Below are 21,274 nucleotides of genomic sequence, written 5' to 3'. Positions count from 1 at the left end.
AACTATGAAACTATGGACGCGCCCAACATGTTTTTATAGAATGAAATGCAAAATGTCTACACTGAGGAAAAGGAATGCAAGCTACATGTGTGGAACAGTATCCTGGGAAGAATACTATTATCCTGTAATAGGATACCAACTGTATCCTGGGAAGAAATGACAGCAGAGAAACAACAAATGCAGCTCCCATTGTGATGTGTGGCACAAGGGCTTAATGCAGATTTTGGTTGTATAAACTGGGGAGCAATGCATAATAACAGGAAAATCATTTTAACTCTGTTATGGTATTGCTGAGACTAATCCAGGAATAAGTATAATTCTGATGTCCATATTTTAAAAATGGTGATGAAAAATTGAAGGGAATCAAGGAACCAGCTAAAAAATGACTTGGTAGCTGACAAAAAGTTTTACAGTGGCTTAGGTCTGATCTATGCTATGTAGCATTGCTTCAAGAACAGGTTCTACTGTGTGTCCATACATTTGTGGTCACCTGCAATAGCGTAATCCCATCATCCTGTAGCAAGATAACACCAATTCTGTGACAGAAGGCTTCACCACCACATGAAAAACACTACAAAACATGTGCCGACATGCCTTGGTGGGCTTTCTGATGGTAGACATAGTCCCTTAAACAGCTGGTGCCTCACTACAGTTGACAGAGCTGCTGTAGTGAAGCTGTGTGAAATCACCAGAGGCCACATGGGTAGGGACACATGCTGGCATCAGAACTCCTGTGGGCAGAAGGTTTGTAAGGTAGATAAGCCCTTAACAAGCTTAATCTATTTAGCAACTGGAAAAGAAGATTGAGAGATGACATAATTACTATGGTTAAGTACCTTCATGGTGAGAAGATATTCGATAATCCTGTAGAATGCTCTGTATTCTAATGGAGAAAAGCATGACAAGAACCAATGGCTGCATGTGATATTCACATTTGAAGTTAGGTGCATGCTATTCCAACAGTGAAAGTGATTTTCCAGACCTCTTGATATCTCCAGATCCAGACTGGATGTCTGTCTAATATGCTTTAGATGAGCACAAGTTGCCAGGCTCAGTACCATGAGATTTAATACCTGTGATTTTCAAACAGGCTGACTAGATGATCTAACAGTCTGTTTTAGCTTTAAACATATACAAATCTCTGAACTATTTCAATCCCACAGTTCTTCTGCACCAGTTTCTTAGGTGAAATTAGGACAGGAGAATTAAATTTACAACGTCTGCCAAAAAGTTTCAGAGATGCTAGTAAGAAAAGCTAGTGAAATTATTGTGTAATATTGAACAAATACAAGCCAAAAAATAAGATTTCACCACTTCCTTGACATACATGCCATCTGCTTATAAAAATAATATGTCTTTTCATGTAAATGAAAGGGAAAACAACTGATTTTCAATTACACCTACAGTTCTGTTTCTGCTTTTTGGGGGGTGGGGGTTGGCTGGTAAACATCAACATGGAGAAGTAGAGAAGGCACTGTAATTAAAAAGAGATCAGGGGATTTAATTGCTTCTTAATTAAACAGTAAGTTTCCATAATTGAAACTTTACTGTGAGATATCTACTGTATGTGATTAATTCTCGTAAATGAAGAGTAGTATCTCAAATCATTTGCCATTATTGCCACTGGCAGCTTGGATGTTATGCGTGTGCTATGTTTTAGATGATGTTGGATGGTGCAGAGTGGAGCTGTCCAACTAGCGGCCCTAATGGGGTCAGTTTGTGGTCTCTGGGCTCTTGCCCAGACTCCGCTCCAACTACTGCTCTTGTGGTGGCAGCTGGGGTCTCCCTCTCCTTCCTCCAGCTTGTAATTCCTGTTCCCACTCCAGGGCAGCAGGGAGGGGTGGCATTGCAGGAAGGGGCCAGGCTGCTCATATTGCATGCAAGAGGGTACTGGGGCTGTGTGTATTGCATGTCTGGAAAAAGAGGGAGCCAGGCTCCCTATGCTACAGGCGGGCTGCCCACACAACATGCCCAGCAGGGAAGGTGCTGCAGTGTGGCTCAGGGGAGCTGGGCTGCCCATGTGGCATATGGGGCTAAGAGGGGGACCTGGGTTGTGCAGGGGACAGCAGGGGGGAAGCTGGGCTGTACATGGCCCAGGGCACGGAGAGTTGGGCTGTGTGTGGTGCATGAGGTCTTGCAGAGGGGACGGGGAGCAGCTCCTGGTGTGCACAGTCCCTGGATCTCTGTCTGGTGTTGCATGCAGCCTCCAGCTGCTGAGAATTTGGACAGCCCGAATGCAGAGGATTAAGCATATTTTCCAATTCTAGTGGGTTTTTACTTATCAACAAAAACAAAACAGCCACCACTGTATTGTGCTCACAACGAATGGACAGACTCCTGTATCCCCATAGAGCCCGCTGTAACCATTCAAGTTTCTCTCTTTTAATTCTAAGGTATGTACCCAAACAAAAATAATCTCTTCATGACATCAGTCAAAGCATTTGCTGAACTTTCACAATGGTTTTACAAACAGCTTATCTATATCTTATCCATTTAATTCCGTACGACTGTATTTTGGGGGGATTAAAACAGACACTTTTCATTTTAATCTCTCTCTCTCTCTTTGATTTATTTGTAAACAGAGGACAGGGAAATTCCTCACTCTATTCAGTATTTTTTTCTATTTTAGAATATATACTGTCTCATTTATTCACTCTGATTTGAATTATATACTTGCTAAATACATTATGACATTATTCATTCCAGACTTGAATTCAGAGACAACTGCATGGCGTTCTTGTGCCTCCCCACATGCCTGTAAGAATCCCACTAATAAATCACTGTACTGTACTGAGACAGGCTGCAATTCATATCTACAGTCCCAACAATTCATATTTCAAAAGAAGCTGATTGACAGTTACCTAGACTGTTTCTTTTCTTTCACATCACATAATGGAGGCTTCTTGCAAGGAGATTTACTTTCTGCATCTTCTTCCTTTGTTGTCTCCAGCACAGATTTGCCAGACAATCGATTATGAGCAGAAGATTTTGAGCCTGTGTGTCCAGGGCTAGGACATTTTCTGTCACTGTAAAACAAATTGACATCGTTTTAAAATCTGAGCTATATTCCTGCTTACTTGCTTCACAGGAGATGTCCAGCTGGAAATTACAAGACTATTTTAAAAAAAAAACCCAAACAACCAGAAACCATCAAAAGTAAAATTTTCTTAGTTGTTCCTCATAGAATTTTACAGGTGGAACTGTAAAAGTACACAGCACTGAGTGAACCCAACACAATCCAAGGTAAAACTCTCATGGAAGAGTTCAAGTGGAATGGAGTTTGCCCAACACTCAGTACTCCTGAAAACTGCACTTTAATATCATTAATACAAACTAAAATCTAAGTGATTAAGGCTAAGATGGAATGTGTTGCAAAAGCAGACACATTTATGGTTTTTCAAGGATTCAAGCAAGGTGGAAGAGGATCACTGTGATGAAAAAGACATAAGTAGGCTGAGTTCTAGCCTACAACTCTGGTGGGGAACATTTTTTTTTAGAGGGGTGAGGGGAACTGGCAGTGTATGTGTTGATATAAATAGCTGCTGTAAATAGCTCTGTGAGTAGGACACCTAGACACTCTTTCCACTCTAGGGCAAGTCTGGGCCTGGCAGCAGGCTCTGCTCCCCGATTCCTGATGACATGTTTAATTTGATTGACTAAATGTTAATTCCTGGGTTAATACTATACTTTTGTAATTGTTTTGTTGACAGGGTGGGACTGCGCCTAAGAGAAAGTATAGTCCCAGAGTGGCCTGGACGAGAAAGTAGTCCCAGGGAGGACAGAGTAGAGAGAAAGCAATCCCAAGGAGGACAGATCAAGGAAGGACAGAGGCAACTGCAGTGGTACAATAAAGATTGTTCAGAGAAGAGAAGAGTTGTCTGCTGTGTTATATGGGTTGTTAGCATTCTGACTCTCTTCCTGCCTCTTTGAACCCCACTTCCCTGGGAGATGACCAAAAAAGGAGCTCTCTGAAGTGGGGGTTCTATGGATCACTGGGTAATTCCCAAGAGAGAAAAGGTAGGGTGGCACAGCCAGAGGCTTGCCCCTTCTGCACATCTGCCAGGGATGTGGGTTCTTGGGAAGAGAGAGATCAAAGAACATTTCTTCCTGAGGAGTCCCTAGGCACAGATTCAATTCAACAGAAATTCACAGGCAATTCAAACCTGGGTGAAATTCTTGAATGCAACACATTATCATGTTTCACCCATAAGTGGTCCTCAGAAATCATAAAAGGTTACATTTATTTTAAAATGATGCAAATCTAAAGCTTGTGATATAAGAACAAATCTCTAAGGAACTTCTTGCTGTAATATCCATTGACTTTCTCCTAGCAGGTCTCTTAACTGCTCTTGCAAAACTTAATTCCTCACCCTCCCAATAAAAGCAAAATGTATTATGGCTCTTTTTCAAACAGCAACATTCATGCGTACATGTAGCAACGAGGCTGTTCTGGCAAACAATAAAAATGCAAATGAAGTACTTTTGCAATCAGACTCAATCATTAAAAACCCAATCTGAAATTACAATTAACATCTTAATGATTTGCATGCTTACCAACAGTAAAAATGCACTCTTGCTAAAAATCACAGATAATGAAATATGCATTGCTCTTTGTCAGTTCAACAATCTACTGTATCAGCTCTGATATCCTGATTCCCTAGAAATGCAAATACAGAGAAACATATAGGCCTTTTGCAACCATAATGCCTTCAGGTACTGTGAATTATACAAAAAAGAACTGAAATAAAATGATGATATTATTGTTAGTTGCTAATAGTGTTTTAAACATAATTACTTGATTACAGGAGAGACTGATCTTTCATTTACTTCTGTCTTTTTGTTCCTGGGCATAGGACTGGCCAGAGGAATCTCTCCACTTAAACGATCTGGTAAGATAGTTTCCTTGTTTAAGTTGATTTCAGAATATGGGCAGCTGACAGCACTGAAAAACAAAAGAGAAGAAAGCATAAATATTTCCATTACTTAAGAAACTGAGCAGACTTCTTTACTTCAAACTAGAAGACTATAGATTTGAGCCTGCTAGAAGCAGCCTGAATCAATGAACACATAAAGGCGGGAAGAAATGTCTTGGTTTAATCTTGCTTGAAAATATCAACACATAATAGTGGATTGTCAAAATGTCAACCTGCATGCTGCTTTGTTCTTATTTTCCTTGTACAGCAACTTACTATCACTGGATCAATCTTATAGCATAAATTCTAGAAAATACTGGTAATAGAGAATTCCTTGATGAATGTTCATTAACACACCAGCTAACATGAATACTGAATCTGTCTCATCTTTATGTCTGAGTGACAACTGGAGCTGTGCTACTCATTTCACACAGTAAACTCAAGACGCAAATATTTTCCTTTTGCTCCACAAAGAAGCAAACATGCTGTCCTGCTGCCTTGATATTTTTATTTTCATCTTGGCTCTCTCCCCCACATGACTACTGCCAGAATCTACAAGCCATTCAGAGGTGTAACAGGGCAGCCCTGTGCCTCTGGCAGTAGCATCTGTGCAGCTGCCAGTTGCAGCAGTGATGGTTGGCCCACAGCTGCAGGGGTTGCTATTTCTGTACCCCTGCCTCCCAACACACTTCATCCCCCAAATGGGTGCCTGGACTGTTGTCCTGACCACCCTTGTACTTAGTTGCATTACGTACGGTTTTCTCCTTCCACTGAGAGTTAATCTAGTTGCTCTGCTAATGTCTGAGTGGTCCAGCAGAATTCTATGTATTTTATACACAACATACACAAGCTACTTTGCCATGCTATCCTTTCCTTTTGACCATCTCTCCTCACAATTTGTGTGGAATAAACAGATTAATGCTGTCAAGGTTGATTCAAGATTTATCATCACTGTGTTGTTCAAATACAGGTGGCAATCAATTATCCAAAACCGTATTCTGACACCCTGTTTGAGGCTTTCTAATGGTATTACATACAAAAAATACTATGTTACAGAGCATTATTTATAATGCAAAGCACTCTGAATCATTTCATCGTATCTGACAAAGTAGGCTGTCATTTATGAAAGCTTATGCCTCTTTGCACCAGTTAGTCTCTAAAGGCTACACATGCTCTGGGGTGGGGAGCTTTAATTAGAGTGGCTCCAGAGAGCCACTCTAATTGAAGTACCTGCAGTGTCTTGTGTATTTAGCATCCCACACTTCAGAATGGTGGTGGGAGCACTTTAACTAAAGTTCATTTGATGAGCTTTAGTTATAGCACCCTTGCTGCCATTTTGAAGCGCGAAGATGCTGAATACATGATACACTGAGGCTGCTGGGGCATACTAATTAGCATGCTTAATGCTAATCAGATTTGATTAATCTAATTACCACATGTCAAAACAGACGTTGGGCACATGTATAGGTGCTCTAAGGTGCTATTCTGCCTGCCTTCTGCCAAGCCCTTGAAAGTTAGGAAATACCAGCTTGACAGAAATTTCTGTGGTCTTTCAGTAAAACACAAATATACCATGGAGCTTCTGCTTCTCCAGCTCTTCTCTTCCAATTTAGTATTCCACCCCTCCAGTGTGCACCTCAGTGAAAGAGAAAGCTTGGCACTATGTTTTTAAGAATAATTGCTAGAGTTGTGTTAAAACACACACACACCCCTCTTTTTGTGCACCACTTTGTGATGAGCGGAGAAAGTCACAGCAATCCAGAGATTTCTCAGGCTAAACAATATTATAATACTTCAAAGATTACTCTCTCAGATTCTGAAAGTTACATACTAGTACAGCTACCAAGCAGCAGAGATGAAAATAAATAAAAATTCCCAACTTTGAACTCACCAAGATAGAACTGAAGAGGTATACAATTATGTTCCATTTCTTGTCAATCAGCTAGAACACCTGCTGTATTCTAAAAATATGGTTTCCTAGTCATCTATATTTATCACAAGAACCCCTATCTTCGTACAACAGAAGTTCAACTACTGACATTTTGTCAATTTCCTTTTCAAGAGCGTATCTATCTTTCCAAAAACCAATGCAAAGTTTTATTTGCGTCATTCATTGTTATACACCTGCTTTTAATAACAGAACTGTGTGGCGCAAACAATAATCTACTAGTTTGCCAGCATATCCCTTGCTGCCTCCAAATAGCAGGCAACAAGCAGAAAGAAAATACTTTTCTTATTACTTTTACATCAAAAGACGTGATGTCGTATACAAACACAGTGTATATTCTCCCCACTTTTGCCCACTGATCTTCGGAATCACAGACAATATGAATCACAAGTGAGGCAGTACCGACACTAATGCTGAAAGAGTTGATGAAAATGGCATGTTTAACATCAGGAGAAATACAAAAGGACCAGTTCTTTACATTCAGGCACAGCAACACAGGTCGACTAATCATCATTGCTGTTAACTAGACAGGATTCACATAAGTGAACCTGCTTTTTCCAGCTGGATAATTGACTCATTTGTAAACACAACAACACCTTTTTTTGTCATTCTTATAGAGCTGTGTTGAACTTGACCTGGGAAAATGCTTCAGCATATTTATTGCTTTTATTTTGCTTCTATGATCAAAACTAATGTCTATTACTACCCTTCCAAACAGACAGCATCCTGTAACAATCTGCATTTACCCTGCACGTCAAGCTGACTTCCCTAAGTATACTATTTGAGGACAGTTGCCTCACCTTTGCATGTTCAGAGGAGCAAGAGGGCTGTTCAAACCTCTCTTGAGAGGGTCCAGAGGAGGGCCACCCGTATGATCTGGGGACAACAGGGCAGACCCTACAATGAGAGACTGCAGGACCTGAACCTGTTCAGCCTTCACAAGAGAAGGCTGAGGGGGGACCTGGTGACTGTCTATAAACTCATTAGAGGGGACCAGAAGGGTTTGGGAGAGACTTTGTTTCCCCTAGAACCCCCTGGCATGACAAGGAATAGCAGCCACAAGTTGGTGGAGAGTAGGTTTAGATTAGACATCCGTAAGAACTACTTCACTGTCAGGGCAGCTAGGGTCTGGAACCAACTTCCAAGGGAAGTGGTGCTCGCTCCTACCCTGGAGATCTTTAAGAGGAGGCTTGATGCCTATCTGGCTGGACTCATTTGAGCCCAGTTTTTCTCCTGCCCAGGCAGGGGGTTGGACTTGAAGATCTACAAGGTCCCTTCTGACCCTACTTCTATGATTCTCTCCAGCCAAGGGAGGTTGGCCAGATGCTTTGCATGGTGAGATTTTAGTGTATAAATATTCTGTGCAGAAATATAAGCACAAAGGTTATTTACCCTTTTGGATGGCTGAAAAAGGGCCTCTGCAACACTACTTCAAATTAAATAGTTCCTATGTTTATTCAAAATTTCTCAAAACAGCACATAACAGGAAGAACCTTCAGTGCTATATTTTTATACTTGCTTTGAACTACTATTACGAAGAACTGTACTGTTTAATTTTCTGCTACAGTCTCCATCTCCTAGCCCTTACTGCATCCAACAAAAGCTGACACCTTTACAGAGGGCATATATGAAACCACTGGGTGCAGCTCAACATGAAGTGGCTTTGATTCAGAGGATGGCAGCAAAGTGAGAAAGAAGAAAGTGGCGTGCTATAAACTTGGACTCCAACTCAGACAACATACAGATCTGTGAAACTTGTACAAACTGTTGCTCTTGCATTAGGCTTGCCAGCCACAAACGGATTCATCAGGCATCTGACTAGACCTCTTACATGTACACTGTAACCCAGAGGTTCAATGGTTGCCTACTAAATATGAAGCCAAACTTGAAATACATGACTGAAATACACACCAGGTTTTGTTTTGTTTTTTAAACAGGTGCATATATTTGTTCCTCTAGGGTTTTTCATATTGATTGTGAAACTAAGAGAGTTTAAAGTTCATGTTGGAGAAAGATGGGGTTTGAAAAGAGGATGGCTCCCAGCTGTATGTAACATACCAGGGCACACAAACTCTGATTCAGAGTAAGAGTTTGTGTATACATCTGATTTCAAAATGGATTTAAGCACAGGCTCAGGCACCTTGCTGAATCAGTACCATGGTCATTAAATTCAAAAGACCTGGAGTCATGAGATTTTTGATACTTTCAGCTTTGCAGCTGACTTGACTATGTGACCTCAGGCAAACTGTGTAACCATCTGGGGGGCTTGCCAGGCTCACAAGAAAGCCATGACGAAGCTTCATCCTCTGACACTTACAAAGCTCTTTGAGCTGCTCACCAGAGAACATTTTAGAATGTAAAGCAATGCTACAATTTGCACTGTATATAGTTAAAGGAAACTTTACACTTCAATTATAAGCTGAAAACATTTGTCTTTTATCCTGATGTTTCCTTTGTACTCATCTCATATAGCAGCAGTAACCCTGAACAGTATGGAGGGGAGGTGTTCTCGTGGAATTTCACAGACCTACTACCAGGATTTTTTTGTCAGCACAGTGTGATGTGGTTGTTAAGATGTGCTTATAATTCTTAAGTTCTTAAGTCTAAAAAATTCAAAACGGGCTCAAACTTCATTCTTCTTGAAGTGCTTTTATTTGTATAGTAAATATTTTTGTGCTTGTTATTTTAACACTAGTGAACTTCCCGTCAAGAATGACAGTGGGGATGGAGCGCTGCCATGATGGCAGGGATGGAGGGGAGGTGAGGCCAGTGTTGTGCTGCTACCACCCTGTGCCACCACTGCCTCCAAGGAGCAGGGCCCGGGGCGAGGGGAGGGCAGTGAGGCCAGCACCATCCCCAAATCCTCCACGTCTATTTGGTGGAGGTGATCTCCACCCACAGCACCACCAGGGCCGTTAGGGGTCTGGCTCTTGACAGGGTGTTGTGGGACAGGCAACCTGTACTGCAGCTGCTGCTGCCCACCCCTGTACCTGCTTGCTGCCAACTCCTGTGAGGACTGGTAAATTTGGTGGTAGCTGCAGTAAATGCCACATTGACAATTCCCCCTGCAGTAGCTGGAGACTGACAAGGGGACATGAACCCCATGGCTGGGTGACCTGTCCCCACTTCTGGATTGCCCCGCTGGAAGAAGACAGCGGGCCAGATGCCCTGCTCTCTGAGCCATATGTTTGATCCCCCTTTTTTTAGACTATGTAGGAGTTCAGGGCACAGATTCTCAAACTGCTCTGCTTACACTCAGAAGCTCCAAGACATGTACTCAGGAAACTCTAGGCCAAAATGGAGGTACCAAATGATTTTAGGTGCTTAAATTGTTTTGCAGCCCCTCAAGCTGGGTTGATTTGGATAGGTTTTTTGGGAATTAAAACCCTAAATTGTTCCACTTAGGCACCTATAAGAACAGTTTGGATCTGGCCCTTAATTATGTTCAGTAAGGACAAATGCAGAGCCCTGAACTTAGGAAAAAAACAATCCCACATACCTCTACAGCTTGGGAATGACTGACTAAGCAGCAGTTCTGCAGAAAAGGACTTGGGGACTGCAGTGGACAACAACCTGAATGAGCCAATAGTGTGCCCTTGTTGCCAAGAAGTCTAACAGCATATTGGCCTGCATTAGTAAGAGTGTTGCCAGATCAAGGGAAGTGATTATTTCCATTTGTTAGGCACTGGTGAACCCACATCTTGAGTACTGTGCCCAGTTTTGGGCCCCCCAGTACAGAAGGGACACAGACAAATTGGAGACAGTCCAACAAAAATGGTTAGAGCTGGAGTACATGACTTCTGAGGAGAGGCTGAGGGAACTGGGCTTATTTAGTTTGGAGAAGAGAAGACTGAGAGGGGATTTAATAGCAGCCTTCAACTCCCTGAAGGGTGGTTCCAAAGAGGATGGAGCTAGACTCTTCTCAGTGGTGGCAGATGACAGAACAATGAGCAATGGTCTCAAGTTGCAGCAGGGAAGTTTAGGTTAGATATTAGGAAAAACATTTGTATGAGGAGGGTAGTAAAGCACTGGAACATATTACCCAGCGAAGTTGTGGAATCTCCATCGTTAGAGGTTTTTAAGACCTGGGTAGACAAAGCCTTGGTTGGGATGATATAGTTGGGGATGGTCCTGCTTTGAGCAGGAAGTTGGACTAGATGATCTCCTGAGGTCCCTTCTAACTCTAATTTTCTATGATTCTATGTTCTGTTTGGATCAATTGGGCTTGCCCAAGTTTTAATAAATAAGTATTCCCATTTACAGAAGCCCCCCATAGCAAATGATGTGAAATAACATTCTCAGCAGATAGTTAAAGGACTGAATTAGCATAGAGGTCAAGCTATCAAACTAAGGGTCATGTTGCACTGACACATCACCTGTCCACAGATGCATCATAACATGATAGTCACACTAACATGGGAGCAGAGGGAGAAGGTTTCACTGTTAAGTGCCCAGACTGCATTTGCTCTGTGGACAGGATACTACAGCTTCCTGTGTTGCTGCTCCAGCACTCCAGCACTAAGTACAACATTTACACTAAGAAAAATCTGTTCTGGAAAGCTCAGAAATGATTACGGTAGAGTAGAAATAATGTACTGATTATTATTACTGTTACACTGCACCTGAAGGGTTCTTCAGTGTAATGAGCCAAACACTTTTAACCATATGACAGCTTTGTACTGTCTGCCTGCTTCACAGCTGCCAGTCAGGACTACAAGATAAGCCTGACATCCATTGTCAGGTTCCTCCTCAGGCAATTGTATTATTCACATCCTGGTAAGCATTATATCATAGGGCACCCAGGCCAGGATTTGGAAAATATGTGATGTATGCCAGGGTAAGGGCTAAAGGAAGTCTCTGAAAAAACCTTGGGTTTCATTATCTTTTAAGTTTCAAGGCTTTTTGAATTGCTTGGCAACTTTATCAGACTTTGACTAAGTACAAACCAATGCTATGGCAGACAGTCTGAATCAACAGTAGTATGAGAATCATGATCTCCACATCCCCATATATCCATACAATGGACTGTCCTCTCAGGGCAATTTCAATGTTTATTTTGATATTAAATGATTTCATAGGCAGGGAAAAAGTGAGAAGGACATGAACCTTTCACTTTGAGTGCCAAAAGACAGGAAATCAATGGAATAAGCTGAGATCCAGTTAAACACAGTCCATTTGAATTCCTCATCTGACAGCATCCTCAAGAGTCAGACTTCAGGACTGTGGGTTTTAAGTAAGTTAACAACACAGGACAAGTCACAACACACAGCAGTAACAAAAATTAAGTGAAAATGAATGTTGGTTTTATCGCATTTCTTTCATTAAACAAGATTCTTCTGTATTTCTTGTGTTAGGTTAAAGAAGGTTTCTCTGTGTATGTATTTGCCAACTATTAGTATATTCTTTTTAACAACTTTCATATCATGCTGACTGGCAGCATGTTGTCATTAATTTCTGCTAACCCAAATATTTTTTAATAAAGAGTAGGGCTCAGAAACATATAGCCCACAAGGCCACTGGGAACAGCCTGTGGAAGTGGTGGGGTTTGGTGGCATGCTGGCAGCAAGGGGCTTTGCCTACACCTGCATCAGGCTGCAAGACGCTACCCCAGGCTGGACGGCTGAGGGCTATGCTGCACCTCAGCTGGGGGAAGAAGACAGGCAGCAATGGCCATGACATGGTTGGAACAATGTCTCGCCTCATAGCTGAGCTGGGTTGTTGTAGCTCACGGCTCTGAAAGGCTGCTGACCAGTGCTCCAGAAGATACTTGATCTTAGCCACAAAAGGCCAAGTGTTAAACAGTGGGAAACATCAAGAGATGCAACTCTCCTTCACACTTTACAAAGTATGGTTATCATCTCATTCAACACTCTTGAAGCAGTTTTGGGCTAAACAGTGAGAATGACAACTGTTCGTTACAATGGAATTATGTATACCCAAGACACTTATGGAAAAGAAAAAATGAAACTTTTCAAGATAGCACTGAAATTAGATTGGAATGAATTTAGCTAATACTATATGAAACTAAAATACATGAGAAGAATTGTTGGTTCAGAGTCTTTAATGCCCTATGTCAGTAGCAGAATATAATATCAAACTCTGCTCAACAGCATCCCAGGTATTTACTCTCTCTCACCTATAATTTTTGAGTTTGCACAACTATGAGCTGTCTTTTTCTGACTGAAAGTCTACCTTTTTTCCTCTGAAAGAACCATTAAAATTGTACCCAAATTATATGCAATATTCACCTATATAGTTCTGCCTTTTGAACCCAAAATAGTTTGTGCCTACAATAAAACTGTCAAGTCAAATTAATTTCAGTAGTTATTATTTTAATATTTTTAGTCCATTTAACTCCTTTGGGTACTTTACTTGGCTATTTGATTGTACTGTGGGATTTTACAAGTAGGGATCTAGCAAACTCAAGGTAGCCGCTGACCAATTTCACGGGCAGATTTCCCAGCTGGCAACCATTTTCACAGGCAGAGTGCAGTGCCTCCTCTCCCCCCCCCCCATTTCTGATTGGCCAAGGGGCCCCTGTAGCCCCACCCCTTAATGCTGATTGGTTGCAAGGGCTGTCCATCATGCAGCCCCACCTCTCACTGCCAACTGGTGGAGAGGATTGGGGCTGTAAGACAGACAGAATTTATTTTTTATATTCACTGAGGCATTGGTAGGCTTTCCAATTGCTTTGAAATTGTAAATATATCAATAAAACATTGTGTTCAAATGATACCTATAGATATAGTGTCATTTCATTTTAATTGTGGATTTTGGGGGTTTAAATCAGAGAATGTGTAATATCAGAAAAATGGTGATTTTTAAACAAAGAAAACCAGGATCCCTGTTTATAAGTGCAACAATAATTCAAGGTCTTTACTTCGAGTTATTGATGTACTGTATTTTATCACATATTGTTTTCCCCAAATAAGATATGCACTTTGTTTTCAGGAAGGACAAATTAAGCAAAAACATTTCCAGAGAAGGCTGCATGGAGGAGGTACAGAGTCTAATCACTCACCCTCCCTTTTTTTGCTCAACCAAAAGCCAAAACCCTATCTCTGTTGATGAAGACTGGCCTCCATGGGTGGATCTATGATTTTCAAAAATGCTAAAAACAACTTGCAAGACTGGAAGTTGTGAAAGAGTGGAAGAGAGACCCAAAGTAGCTAGGTCAAAATTGCCAGAAGAAAGGTTAGCTTAATTAGTGGAAAATTAAACCTATTAAAATGGTAAGGCAATCATTAACACTTGTGGAGGGAAGAAGAATGAACAATTAAGTCACCTGACTCCCTGGGCTGCCAGAATAGAAATGCCACTGCTGCTGCTGTGTGGAGCAGAAATCAAAGCAGGGTGCTTCTATTCCAGAACTAAAATCAGTTTCCTTGCTTAAAAGACACATCTGAATTTTAAGTGGCTGATTTTTCAGGAAAAGGTATGTATATATGCAAGTAAATATGGTATATTAAGAAACATGGCTGTTTTTCCTAAAACCAAACTTTAAGGTCTGGGGTCAATTTATATGCAAAGTCAGCTTCTAATCAGAACAATACTGTTCAAACAGATTTGAAACGTATTGTAAAATTGCCTTGAATTACATTTCCTTGCTGCCTATGTATTTCAGCAACTTTCCTACTACTTGATTAATGATAGGTATTAGGTCTGTACACAGTACGGTATACACACTTTAAATATATAATCTGAGGACCAAAAAGATTATGTACTAGAGTAGGCACTTATCTGGGCCCAATGAAAACAATGCTTATAAGAGAATAACCAATCTCAACCCCTGTCAGTGCTACGGCACTAACAGCCTTAAAACTGTTTCCTATCAATTGCAAGATTTCTAACAGCAGCTCTCAACAGTTGCTACTCTTTCACTGTTTCTGGTGCTAATTATGACACAGTCAAACAGAATATAACCACATTAAAAATAGCCAGTAGACATGAAAGGTGCTAAGCACTAAATTAACAGAGAGATCATCTATGTTTGTTAAATGTAAGCAAAGGGACGAGACCTCCATCATGTTATATAGTGATGTGAATAATGCTTTTATCCACAAGTACTACCGGAGACACTGGCTAGGGAAAGCCTCGTACCATAATTGAAACTGGGTCAACTGAAGCCAATATTCTCTCTTATTACCCACTTGTTAAGTATTGCCTGCAACTACAATGAATGGGAAAATGCCCTTATTCTATTCTGTTCATCTGAAAACTATCAACACACTACAATAGATAATGTTTATTCATCAACAACTTTGATGTTTATTCATTACAAACTGACCCAAGACACTAACAAACTGCATACATGTGTCTGCTCTGCATGACTGCCAGGTTTTCAAGATTATTTCTTGCACAGTGCATTGAGGAGCACACAATTTACTGTTCCTCATAAATATACAGGTGACTTACATAATGTTATCTATTTGCATACAGGTCCCATTGTCTCAGTCTCTCAGCACAGAATTCTAGATCCACAGCTGACATCAAGTCATACTGAACGTTCACTTTTTTAAAAAGTGCACACGTTAACCCTGCCATAATTAATCATCTGAGGCTTTCATGTGGTTCCTAAGGAACAAGTGCTCAAAATTATTTCAAAACTGCTTAGCATTGTAAATGATCGTTCTGCCTGCTCTCAGGCATTTACTCTGCAGACATATTGTACCTTGCCATGGAAGAAAAGATAAGCATGGCAAAATACAATTTGAGGTTGCTGAGATGAGAAAGCCAAGGGACTGCAGGCTGGTGTGGATAATTACACCAAGTTTACAATGTCTTCGTTAATTCAAGGGGAAAGTGGCAGTGCAGTTGTAGAATTTTTAGAATGACCTGGATTCTCAAAACTGTAGACTCCAGATAAACAAGGAATCTATTTTTTTTTCTCCTTAGACCACTTCAAGCAGAGAACAATTCCAGTGCACAGAGCAAACCAATTAATGAAATAAGATATTTACGGGGTTAATGGATTTGCTATCAGTCTTATGATAGCTTTGAGTCTTTTGGTCAATAAAACCTCTCTGGTTATATTTATATCCCTGGAACTATCAGGCATTATGCATACAGTAGGATTTCTAAGACTAGAGTAAAATAAAATAAAAGACAATAAACTGCAATGACTGTATTTCTCTCTCAATATTCAGGCATGAATAAGCACAATCATTTTAAGTAGCACAGAAAATCTAGTTATAAAATCTAGATGCATGCACTGACTTGATATATATTCCTTACATTTTATTTCCCCTTACAACATACAATTGCTCGTGTCAAACTGTCTTGAGGTGAGAAAAATCAATGAATACGTAAGTTCGTCTGACCCAGTTACTTTCTTGAATCATTGCCTTTTTATATTTCCTCACTGAATAAGCTAATTAGTAAAGGGTTTGATCTTTCTCCAGTTGAAGTTAATGGCAAAATGTCAATGGATTTCTATGGTGCAAGATCACGGACTGCGATTCCCAACTCAGGGGTTAAGAACAGGCAATGGTGAAGCTGCAAAGACAACGGTTGCTATAACACAGATCTCCAAATGTGTTTTTTTCCACTGGCTGCAGAAAGCACCTGATGTGTTAGACAGGTCAGACTAACAGTCCCTTTTAACTTTGAAAGTTATGAAAACAGCCACCTGCTTCAGTAGTTGCACCTTAACACATAGAATTCTCTCCCCTGCATGCATAATTTTTCAGTATCAGTCAGCATCAGATCAACATAAGCCTCTTCCCAGCTGTTTACTTCAGTCATAAAAACTTACAAAGCTTGGGCCATCAGGTTTATTACCAACTGATCCTCTGCTTACATCATTCTGCTGAGTGTGAGGACCAGGAGGGAGGGGGAGAGCAAAAATCAAAAAGAATCAGAACTCCCACTACACCGAAACGGTACACAGACAGAAGACATTAAAAAAAAAGGGATCAGAATGATTTAAATTAACAGGGACAAAAGAAAACAAGAAAAAGAGAGAGAACAGACAAAAACTGAGCTGTGCTAGAATATGACAAAGAGAAGAAGACAAGGAGCTCTGTCAGCCCTATAAGACCTATAGTACTCTACAGCAGTGGTTGTTAACTGGGGCTATGTGTACCCCTAGGGGTACTTAAAAAGGCCATAGGGGGTACAGAGAACTCCACATGCATGCGCACAGCCAGGAGCGTACCCTGACCATGTGGAGAGCAGCCTGGTCCTGCTGGTAAGTTTGTCTGGGAGGAGGGAGTGGGGCTGAGGATGCCCAGCTGGAGCGGGGTGCGGGACTGAGACATGGAGGGTGGGAAGTGGCTCCTGCCACTACACACGCCCCAAGACATGGGCTCCATCCTATGCTCTGCCCTGCCTGGGCAGCAACCAGCCCCAGCTCTAGCCTCAGACTGTAGGAGCCTCCTCCAGCCCCAGCCCCAGCCTCACTCCTTCCTTCACCGCAGGGGCCTAGGGAAACAGGGCTATGGCAGGGCTACAGCCACTCCAGAATTCAGTAGCCCCCCTTAAGCCACCTCCCAGTGCCACCACCACCTGCCCTGAGTGCAGCCTGGCCAGGCCCCCCATTAGGAAAAGCATAGCGCCCCAACCCACAGCAGCAGCCCTCCTGTGACTTGTACGCAGATCTGGGGACATATGCCCCCCATGATCTCCCAGAGTGCGCATAGCAATGGGCGCCACCTGCCCCACTCCCGCATGGCTCAGTCCTGCACATCACCCCGGCTGGGCCCAGCCCCACTCCCTCCCCACAGCTGGGGCCTTGATCTTAGGAGACAGAGTCCTAAGCTGCAGCGGCAGCTTGCCGTTGTTCTGTGCACAGATCTGGGGGCACACCCCCCCCCATGCCCTCCTGGGGTACATGTAGTGGCAGGAGCTGCCCCCACTCCCCATGCCCCACAGATGAGCCACTCATGACTCCGTCCCACACCCCATCCCACCCCGGATGAGCAGCACCTGCCCCTGCCCACTGCGTCCCTCACTACAGAGTCTCAATCTGCCCCCACCCTCCCTTAAAAACAAGAAAAAATATAAAGGGGTACATGAGCTGAAACTCTAAGACAGAAGAGGTACACTTGCTAAAAAAGGCTAAAAACTCCTGCACTATAACTTTATAGGAAAAACCTTCTAGCGGAGCCACAACTTCTGTTGGTAGAGTTGTACCACCTTCCTGAATAACACAAGATTTTTCTGCTCTTATGATGTGCAACTATATAGGGCAGGGCTGTCTAACACCTAAGCAGCCAGGAGCTGCACTCCCCGACCTGGGTCTTGCTAATGGGGCTTCCACACCATGCAGGCCATGCCGATGCATGCCCCAGCCCCCCTGCAGACTGTACAGGTGCTCCTACCCTGCACCAGGTAGAACTGCCTCACTGAACTGTGTGCACAGTGCTCAGCGCCTCCCTTGCTACACCTCATGCAACTGTCCCAGACCCACTTGCAGCTCCCTGGCTGCAGGCTCCCCCACTACACTGGTGTCTTGGGCTGCAGGCTCCCCTAACACCATAGGCCGTGCCACACCACTAAACCCCACCCTGTCTCCTAAGATGGAGGTAGGAAGGAGAAACTGGAAGAAAGAGGGAGCCCAGAGTCCCTGGCTGCTGCAGCTGGAGTGATGGGGGAGGAGCAGCCAGGTAGGAGCCTGCTAGCCGCAAACTAAATCCACATGGGCCACATGGGCCATTAGTGGGACAGCCCTAAAATAAGGTATAAGGTGTCAGTCAGGAGTATGATTTTTTTCATCCCCTAACAAACATGATTACACCAACAAACTTTGTAGTGTAGTTCTGGACAACTGCCAATAGTTGCAAAAAGGTGCAGACTGAAGAGTTAACAAACAAACAAGACTTGAAACCTAACTCTTGGTTTCACAGTAGTTTAAGAATGTACTTACTAAACTGTGCACTGATTCAAAACATTTACCAATGTTACATCTTAAGCATCAAGATAGCTAAGCACATTGATATACTGATAGGGAGCATCTACATACACAGACACGTGTGCTTGTGGCAGCTCAAATAGAAGTGGTGTGAATTTGAGCTGGGGCTTTTTGCCTCAGTGCGGATGCTCAGACATGCGCTTTGTTGTGGATCAAATTGTGCCACTTGGGGCAGAATAACTCTGTCTGGCTCCTGGATCTGCAGCCAGGGGGAGCTAGAGCCCAGGGCCAGCACCTGTGCTGTCCCCAGAAGTAAAAAGCTGCCTTGTCAAGTAGCTCAGGACTACTCGCTCTCAGGACCTTCTGAGGCCCAGCCAATTGGCACCTGGGGACACTACCCCTTGTGCCAGCTGGACTGATGAAGCAGCCCTGAGAGTTCTCTGCACCCTTTACCCACTGGCAGCAGTCTGGCAGTGAGTGAGAGACAGCAATCAGTTGGGCAATGTTTTATTGATATATCTACAATGTTAAAGCAATTTGGAAGTCTACCAGTGTCTCTATCATAATAATAAAGTGAATTCTAAACACATGTTTCATGAATTCATGAATACATGTATATATGTTTTGCCGGCCCCCCACAAGGGCTAGAGCCACCCCCCCCCAGGGGCTACAGCCCCCCCAACAGGGGCCACCCTCCCACAGGGGCTACAACCCCTCAACAGGGGCTATGCCTCCACTGCAGGGCCCACATGCCCCACCCCAGCCCCCCAATTAATGCCCTGCCTGACCCCATCCCCCACCAGCCACTGTAGCCCCCGTGATGGCTGCCCCACTCAGCCCCACCTCCCCTGCTCCCTCAGACACACCCAATGGCTGCCCTGCCTGGCTGCCATGCCCCACTTGCACCCCCAGCTCCCAATGGCTTCCCCACCCCTGGACTCTGGCATTTAAAAAAAAAAGCCTCTACTCACCCCAGAAACAGGGGTTGTGGGGGCTCCAGGGCCTCCTGGCAGAGCCCCCCTGGGCACCACAGGCCAGTGTGGGGCAGCAGTGCCTGGGCTGGGGCCACTGGGGCTGTCACACTGTCCCGTGCTGTGTGGAGGGGGCCTCAGGGACCTCAATGGCAGCTCGAACCTCTGGTAAGTGCCATGGGGGGTCTTTTTTCCCTGGATGCTGGCGGGGGGCAGCAACCAGGGGGGCTCAGGGACCTGGTGGGGCAGTGATTGGGGGGGGGCTCAGGGGGCAGGTGGGGGATGGGGGTTAGCAGGGAAGGGATCAGGGGGGCTGGGGCCAGGTGGCAAAGGGATCATGGGTGGGGCTTAGGGGACAGGCAAGGGATGGGGCCAGACAGGGAAGGGATCAGGGAGACTCAGGGGGCTAGGGGGATGGGGCCAAGCAGGGAAGGGATCAGGGGGATGGGGGAGCAAGCAGGGCCAGCGGGCCTCCCCCCTCCATGGTCCCCTCCTTCAGTCCCCCAACCCCTTACTGCAGTGGAGTCTGGGTCCAGCTCCCTGAAGCTGGCACACTGCCCGAGTGTGCTTCAGCACAAGGGCTAACCACAGAGACACTCTGGCAGCCAGACCATCTCTATGGAAGACCCAGCCTGCGGTTGCCTCAGGGCATAGTCCAAGACTGTGCCCTGCCCCACTTTTTTTCTGTGCAGGTTTTTTTGACCCCTGGATTTTCAGGGGTCTAATTTTGCCCCCATGCTGCAAATATGCAGCACAGGGAACATTTTCTCATCCCTGCAGAGGTCTGAGACACTGCAAGAGGCATGTGTGGGCTCGTCTGGATGCACCCACAGTGTTACTGATACAACACTAGTGACTGGCAGGAACATGAACTTTTATTGGAAAAATTATAGAAGCTGGGGACTTAGAAAATCCAGCATTTTCTGGCTAGCAGGCCTTGCTTCTCTGCTCAGAGTCAGACTTAACACTACAATTGGAATCAGGAAGGAATTTTACCCCACAATCAGTAGACAGTGTCAGGGGTAGAAAGGTTGCCTTCCTCTGTAGCAGGGGGCATGGTCCTCTTTCTTGGATCTCTAAACATATGACATATACTTTAACAAACTACTTCTTGTCCTCAACAGTAGCAGGATATTGACAGTGCCCTGAGCTCCCAGCTTTACCTGTCGCAAGTTAAAGGGTGTTTTTAGATTTCAAACATTATGCCTGATAGTCATGTTTGAGGGGTTGTCTTTAAGAACAGATTAGACAAACAATTATCTAAGATGGTTTAGTCAGAGGTGATCCTGTCTTGAGCCAAGGGGATGAACTACATGACCTCTTGATGTCCCTTCCAGCCCTACTTTTCTATGATTTTCTACCTAAGTTCTATAGAGTTTGCCATTGTGCAGAGTTTGCCCTTGTTTCCAGTTGATATTTATTTTTGTGCTTAAACACTTTACATTGATTGCATTTCATTAATGGGGCAGGGGTCTCAGGGTCATTTTATACTGTAAACATGCTTAAAAATAATAATAGAACTTGTGATCTCTCTTTCTCTTTTCCATTGGTCTTTCCCCTGACAAATCTTTTTCCAGAAGACCTGGGACTC

The 21,274-nt window shown here is 43.5% G+C and overlaps 1 protein-coding gene across 5 annotated transcripts in view; it reads right to left on the bottom strand.

Moving 5' to 3' along the window:
- L3MBTL3 (L3MBTL histone methyl-lysine binding protein 3) overlaps positions 1-21,274 on the bottom strand; it is a 170,515-nt gene that overhangs the window by 36,490 nt on the left and 112,751 nt on the right. For all 5 annotated transcript variants that reach the window (XM_090038931.1, XM_090038959.1, XM_090038950.1 and 2 more), the window contains exons 17-18: positions 4,796-4,942; positions 2,862-3,026 (exon numbers count right to left, since the gene is read on the bottom strand). In XM_090038931.1, coding sequence (XP_089895057.1) covers positions 2,862-3,026; positions 4,796-4,942 — 312 coding nt within the window. The remainder of the gene's footprint in view (positions 1-2,861; positions 3,027-4,795; positions 4,943-21,274) is intronic.

This window comes from Crocodylus siamensis, chromosome 1 (assembly GCF_052110815.1).
Source record: "Crocodylus siamensis isolate JL-2025a chromosome 1, ASM5211081v1, whole genome shotgun sequence".
NCBI lineage: Eukaryota > Metazoa > Chordata > Crocodylia > Crocodylidae > Crocodylus > Crocodylus siamensis.
Note: the sequence above shows the minus strand (reverse complement) of the source record. Positions and strands in the feature narration are given on the sequence as shown.